General features: G+C 43.0%; 1 protein-coding gene across 3 annotated transcripts in view; it reads right to left on the bottom strand.

Moving 5' to 3' along the window:
• Positions 1–7,653, bottom strand: part of znrf1 (zinc and ring finger 1) — a 47,823-nt gene that overhangs the window by 6,015 nt on the left and 34,155 nt on the right. For all 3 annotated transcript variants that reach the window (XM_014033418.1, XM_014033426.1, XM_014033433.1), the window contains one exon: positions 116–221. In XM_014033418.1, the coding sequence (XP_013888872.1) occupies positions 116–221 (106 nt within the window). The remainder of the gene's footprint in view (positions 1–115; positions 222–7,653) is intronic.

Genomic DNA, 7,653 nt, shown 5'->3' with positions numbered 1-7,653 from the left:
TGTGTGTGTGTGTGTGTGTGTGTGTGTGTGTGTGTGTGTGTGTGTGTGTGCGTGCGTGTGTGTGTGCGTGTGTGCGTGTGCGTGTGCGTGTGTGGTGTGAGTGCGTGTTATTCACCTTTTGTGGTAGATGCAGAGGCACGGCAGTCTGGCTATGGTGTCCCCCTGCTGCAGCTCCTCTAAACAGATCACACACTCACCGGCATCCCTCGCCAACACATCATCTAAGGTGGCAGGCACACACACACACACACACATACACACACACACACACACACACACACACACACACACACACACACGGGGGAAGACAAATCAGTATGCACCAAGAAACATCCACAGTTTCAGACAGCAGCATGGAGAGCAGCTTGGTGCATTACACAGCAGTTACTGTGGCTCCTTTCTGCTAGTAGCAACAAAAACACACAAAAAGGCATTTTAAGACGAGTCTGGAGCCGTTTCTCCTTTAAATTTCAGCTCACAATTTTTTATCCCCTTCCATTCTCCTTAATGTACACCAGCAGCCTCCGAGGATCTGATAAACAGCACAAGGCTTTGAATATAATACAACTTACGTCCCTCAATAAATCTGTCTGGAAAAAGTTTGTGGATTTTAATTTACAAATGAACACGTTATTTAAAGCATGTTTGTCTCCAGAGTGGATCATTGAAGTGACATTTAATTCACATTTAGCACTTACAAAGGCAGATAGGTTTTGTGGATTTCAGTCGTGTTTTCAGGTAATATCTCACTGGTCTGACTTGTTGGATCCCAGTTGATGGCTCAGATTTATCAGAAAAAAAAGGAGATGTATTTGAAAATAAACGAGGCATGTGGCCATTGCATCTTTTTGTGCACACAGCTTGTAACACTGTATTCCTATTCACATTGTGCCTTTTTCCACCTCACATCTAACCCATATCGTGCCTCCACTTTTATGAGTTGATCTGCTGGAGCACAACTGAGAAATGAAGACAGATTATGATCAGTTTGGTGTGGCTTTTAGACAGAGGAGAGTTATTGATGACGGACAGGCTGGACTGAGTGCTGAAATCTTTTGCACATCAGTGATTGAGGTTTGCTTACAATGACATGAACAGAAAGATGACAGCAAGGCTGGACTGATGAATCTAAAAAAACTCAAAGAGGCCTCAGATGGGTCCAAGTTAACAGTAATTTTGTCAGGCAAATAACCCAGGGCGCAGGCAGGTTAAAAAAACTCAGAAACAAGGCCTTTAATATAAATCAAAAGGGCTGTCAGTGCAACACAAAAACTCACTTGGTTGGGTCAAAAGGTTCAGGAAACATGGAGACATAAGACAGTCAGGGTTGACAGAACAATGATCTGACTCAGACTGAACACAGGACACYGAATATAAAGGCAAACTAATGAGAACAAACAAGAAACACCTGGAGGAAACACAAGGGGAAACAGGTGAGCGTGGGTGGGGCTGCAGGGCAGAGAAACACAGGGTAACATAGAAACACTTACAGTAGAAAAAAACAAGGAACCAAAAACACAGGCCATGACAGTACCTCCCTCTTAACGACGGCTCCAGCCATCAACAAGGAGATGCACGGGACAAAACAGATTCGAAGACAAAACATGAAAGTTCAGGGGTCGACCAGGAAACCATCCAAAACAGGGCACATCAGGAACAAGGATGGAGCCATAGAAGGAGGCGGGAGTCCACGTGAAGCCATAGGGGAAGGCAGGAGTCGACGTGGAGCCATAGGGGAAGGCAGAAGTCGACGTGGAGCCATAGAAGGAGGCAGGAGTCGACGTGGAGCCATAGGAGGAGGCAGGAGTTGATGTGGAGCCATAGGAGGAGGCAGGAGTTGACGTGGCGCCATAGGAGGAGGCAGGAGTTGACGTGGAGCCATAGGAGGAGGCAGGAGCAGACGTGGAGCCAAGGGAGGAGGCAGGAGCAGACGAGGAGCCAAGGGAGGAGGCAGGAGCAGACGTGGAGCCAAGGGAGGAGGCGGGAGGCAATGAGGAGCCGGCGGTGGTTGATGGAGCCTCGGCGATGGCGAACACAGGCAACAGAGGGGACGAAGAGACGACGGCAGCCGACCCAGGCGACATGGAGGCTATGGGCGACATGGAGGTAATGGCAGCCAACTCAGATGTCGTGGAGGYGCCGGCAGTTGACCCACGAACCTGAAGGATAGCCGACTCTGGGCTCGCCAGCCCAGGAGACACTGGGACCGCCAACTCAGGAGACACCGGGACAGCGAACTCAGGAGCTGAGATTGGAACCACCAACTCTGGAACCTCAGGATGCACAGGATACGTAGTAGGCTCAAAAGAATCAGAAGACTTGTAAGAGTCAGTTGCTGGAACAACCAGTTCGGGCATCGAAGGTCCAGGAAACATCAGAGCCAGCACTGGAACAACAGGAGGGGTGGGAGGGTGGGCATGGAAACCCTCAGCCAAGACCGGCCGAGCATAATCGCTGACCCTCCATTGCCAGGCAGGAAATGCAGATCGGGATGCCTTGACATGATGTCCTCAATCCGACGTCAAATGAACTGCTTACCTGCCAGTCAGGAGGACCACCGGAGGATCGTCAGCGAACCGGCGATCTGAGGGCTTGTTACTTCTTCCTCCCACCGCGACAGAGACAGGACCGGTTCTTCAGAAGCAGGTAAGGAAAAAACAGTCGTGTGGGGTCAAGGCAGTGAAGAAACAAAATTATCTGCCTTGTAAAAAGGCAGGCCAAAAATACAGTACCTGTACCTRCAGGCTGGGCGCTTGGTCGGATCATTATGTCATGATTTAGCAGGCAGATAACCCAGGGCGCAGGCAGGTTAAAAAAAACTCAAAAACAAGGTCAGTGCAACACAAAAACTCACTTGGTTGGTTCAAAAGGTTCAGGAAACATGGAGACATAAGACAGTCAGGGTTGACAGAACAATGATCYGACWCAGACTGAACACAGGACACTGAATATAAAGGCAARCTAATGAGAACAAACAAGAAACACCTGGAGGAGACACAAGGGGAAACAGGTGAGCGTGGGCGGGGCTGCAGGGCAGAGAAACACAGGGAAACATAGAAACACTTAGAAAAAAACCAAGGAACCAAAAACACAGACCATGACAAATTTACAGCACCAGCCTTTGTCATGTAACAATTTTTTTCATGTTTCCAATTGAGACAAATTGATTTTCTAAGAAGTTTCAGTAATATTACAGCCTGGGGTTCAATAATAGCGACTTCAGTGGCTTCCTGAATCGCTAAAGATCAAGCGAGGGAATAAAAAACCTTTGGATGTAGTAAAACTAAAGATTTCACAGCTGAAAAAGCAGCAGAAGAAGCTGCAAAACAATCAAATCCAATCATGTAGAGCAGAATCTCAGTTTTCAAATGTCTCGTTAAATGTGAAGCTGTTTGAGAGCCAACCATGGCCTGACCCCCTGTTTATATTCTGATTGTAATAAAGTCCYTCTGTGATCAGGTTTTAAACAACATTCTGAATAAAAATCCCCTCTTTAAAACCTAAATATTACCTAGAAAATTATTCATGCTTCTATAAGGATGATTTAATTTAGGTTTAAAGTGATAAATAATACAGAAACTCTTTAAAAATGGCTCTGTTTATTTCACAGCTATAGTTGACTGAATTCAAGATGGTCACAACAGCTAATGAATATTCCCCAACACAAAACTTACTATAACTCATATTTTTTTCAGATAATGAGCTGCAGTTTGATGTAGTAGCTGCGAGTCATTCACATTACAAAAAAACAAAGAAACCAACAGGAAATGTATAAATATCTCCAGGTTGTGATGAAAAATCACAGCTGGGCGTCATTGGTCTCAGTGAGCTGTGGGTTTTAGTAAACATAAATAAAACTGCTTAAAATAACACTTTCTGAACCACATAATCTGCATAAAAATATGAAAAAGAAGCTTTGAAAGTTCTGGGCCTTTCTCATGCTTTATCTGAAATACCAAAAGACAGAAGCCCCTCCCCCCTGCTTTGTTCAATAGCTCATTTTTAGTCACAAATTACATTTTTAAAATCTGAAAATGTTGTTTTTATAACCGGACAAAGTGAGTCTTTATGTTCAGACCATAACATGTTGATCCTTAAAATCGAGGGATAATCCTGACCGTCTTGGCGTCACTGTTAGCAGTCCGATCACAAACATCTCACCCGGCCTCCCCAGCTGTTTTATCAYGGCCCACAAACACAAACGGCTGGGAGAGACAGGAGCTCGAAGGCCGGCTCCTAATCCACGGTGAGTCGATTAGGAGCCAGGCTGGTCTCAGCTTGTCTCCAATTATCTGCTTATTGTTCTCACGTGTCGTCTGTGTGTTTCTCTGCACGCTATTCCCCCTCATTAGCACCTAATTAAATGCCAACATCTCATAAAGGAGTTCACATCCCTGTCAGAGTTTTAGACTGAGGCCTTATGACGAACCATAGCCATTTTGGTCAAATGAAAATGACATCATCTCATGTGATGTTGCATGATGTCATGCCACACCACGTCTTTTTTGCGTTGGCTAATATCAATTAGCTGTGGTGGCTGGCGAGAAGATGGGCAAAAATCTAAATCCTCTGTTTGCTCAGCAGTATGTGTTCAAAATTTAAACTATGATGTTAATAAAAAAACTGCAGCATCTTCTGTTTCATTAAGCGCGGCCTGTGTCCTTCATTAGGTGATCAGAACATGATGGGATATGATCCGAGTGCTCCTTTTCTGGGTCTTTGAGTCATTAAKGCACCTGCCTCCCTCCTGACTTTCAGCTCTCGTTGCTTTTTGCAGGTTTGCCAGCAGACGTTTGACATTCAGCACCTCCACATCAATAATCATGGAGAGAATTCACTCTTAGCTTCCTTGGATTGCAGCACAAAATTTCTGTTTTCTTGTTGTTGTTTTTTTCTTTGCCCTCCAGTGGCTCAATCTGCAGGAGTTATACCTTCCTCTTTATCGTTTCTCTCTGTTTTCCCTCCATATCAGCTTCATGAGTTCCGTATCTGTGCCCAGCCTCCCCACGCAAGTGCAGAGGGCTATATTTAGCTGGAGGCATTAAAATATCATCATTGGAAATCTAAGCCCAGGTCACCTCACGTAGACTCTGATAACCCTCACCTGCTCTGTGCATGCAGTAAACACATCAGATGAGCATAAACATGTTAGATTTTTGTTTTTGAATCAGATTTAATTAACTTAATATGCAGGATTCCTCTTCTCATTTAGATTCAATTTGATTTCTCTTCCATCAGATTCATATTAAAAATCCTCTGAAGGTCTTCAGGGACTGCCTGGCTGCATCAGTTTGGGACATTCGACCACTCAGCAGTCTCAGTGATGTTACTGAAGTGCTATATGGTTGCAGAGGTGATGCTTTTTTTAATAAAGCAGACAGTAAACAATCTGTTACCTCCCTGAGACACTTTGATCAGTCTAAAGTTTAGATTTGGATCTCAGGTGAAACTACAGCAGCAGACTTTGATCATCAAAGTTTTTCCTTTTCAATCATCCTGACACGTCTGAGCAAAGTTCAAACACAGAAACTTTTCTCCGTATTCTTACAGCAGAAAAAAGTATTCATTTCACACAACGATCAGGGTGGTCCTCACAGTGGTGGTATTCTGAACATGCTTGTGTATAAAGCACTTTTAGAAAATATATTCCAAAAAGAGAGTAATCCTATTAATCGTTCACCAAATTAACACAACGGTAGAAGATGCACAATGAGCAAAACAAGCAGTAAACGTCATAGAAATCCACCTTCTGATCATACAAAGGACATCMACGTCTCCAAAATGTCGTGAAACATTTGTGGGTTCCCAGTTTCCTTTGCATGAGTCACACAGGTATTCTTCTTAGGATTTTTTTTAGGATAATAATTAGTGGGAAAAATAATCTGCTTGTCTTCATTAGAAAAGTGTCTTGCTGCAGATTGAGTTGTAAAACAGGAGCAGCTGTTTGAGGTAACAATGTGCACGGCCTACAGTAGGTGCACTTTCATTTTGAAACACCTTGGCGGAGCTCATTGGTTACATGGTCACAGATGTTTTTAGATGTGTGCTCACACCAAGTGGAAAATGAAATATTAAAAAAGTTCACTAACATATTTTTCAAAATTTYGCTCACTTTTTGAGTGATGAAAATTTTCCACTAACATTTTATTATTTAGCTCACGGTTCTTACATTTAGCTCATTTTTACTAAATGTTTAATTTAAATGTTAAAAATCATATTAAATTATTCAATTTAAATATTTTCTTTAGCAGCGTTAGAAGCACTAGCAGAAATTACTGTCAGAAGACCCACATGATGTCATCACCCTGCGACAAACGTGGTGGCCGCAGCTAGCCACCGTTTGCTGCTACAGATAATATTTAAAATCTAAATTTGAAACGTGTTCATAAAAACCAATCTGGGTGGTCCCTGCGGTCCAGCAGTTTGCAGCTCAGACACCAGCCAGAACTGCAAGTTTGMTGTCTTGTAGGGAAGCTTTAGCTGCTTTGGAGCGCTATCAGTTGCTATAGGATGATGACATCGTAACATGAGCCGAGCTCAAAGGCTGCGTTCCATTCCAAAATACTTAAATGTGAACTTCAACATTTAAGGTTTAACTTTTACATTTAGATTTAGGATTTAATATTTAAATATATTTTTTAACATTTAAATTTAACATTTAGTAAAAATAGCTAAATGTAAGAGAAGTGAGCTAAATAAAGTGCTAGTGGATAGTTTTTAATGCTCAAAAAATGGGCAAAACAATGACAAATATGTTAGTGAAATTTCATTTTACACTTGGCACCCTGTATGCTCAGTGTTTAATTTTGAAACAAGAAAAAAAACATTAAGTTAATGATGTAACTAAACTTTATGCAGAAGTTGTTCGTAAACATGAAAAAGCAGACTCCAAAGTAAGATCATAGTCTGACTGGACTTGGTGTTAATGATATGCAAATTTTAAAACACTGTAGGTGGTGACTGGCAGTGAACCCCCGAGCATGCTGGATAATAAGATAAGCCTGGTCCATTTTATGAGTCTCAAAAACCCCTCAAAGAGAATCAAGAAGCAGAGATAGAGGAAAACATAAATTAGAAAGAGCTCAGAGACTCAGAGCAGACACGGATGGAGGGAGGATCGTTTTGTGTTATTTGCTGGAAATAAAGAGTGACAGGACAGAACGAAGCTGCAGGGGGGAAAAGGAGGAATTATTGGAGTGTTTCTCCTTTCACCCTTTCTGCTCTTGTCTGTTATCAGCCATCAGGACACTCCATCACTCAGGATCCCATCTCCTTTAAGACAGTTTGCCTCTCCTCTCTTTCTGCCTCCATCACTCAGACTTCAGCTGGAATCTGGCTGCCAGCTTCAGACCTACATTGGATTTTACTGCAGCGGCCTTGTGGGCCACAATGGCAGCTATTTGTGGAGCAGGAAAGTTACATCCCTGCCCTCCAAGCTTTAAATGATTTAGTTATTGTGATCAGAAACACAAGTGGCACTTAGAGACGCAGAGGCTCCTACAAGGTGACCCGATCAGACGTCTGCACCGTCTGGAGTCTGACGAGTGTCAATCAAAGAGCTGCTTCAGGATGCAACTTAAATATTTAGCTAGCTACCTAAATATTTAGGTTGAAACTTAAATATTTAGCTAGCAACATAAATATTTAGCTAGC

Source organism: Austrofundulus limnaeus, unplaced genomic scaffold, assembly GCF_001266775.1.
Source record: "Austrofundulus limnaeus strain Quisiro unplaced genomic scaffold, Austrofundulus_limnaeus-1.0 Scaffold7, whole genome shotgun sequence".
NCBI lineage: Eukaryota > Metazoa > Chordata > Actinopteri > Cyprinodontiformes > Rivulidae > Austrofundulus > Austrofundulus limnaeus.
Note: the sequence above shows the minus strand (reverse complement) of the source record. Positions and strands in the feature narration are given on the sequence as shown.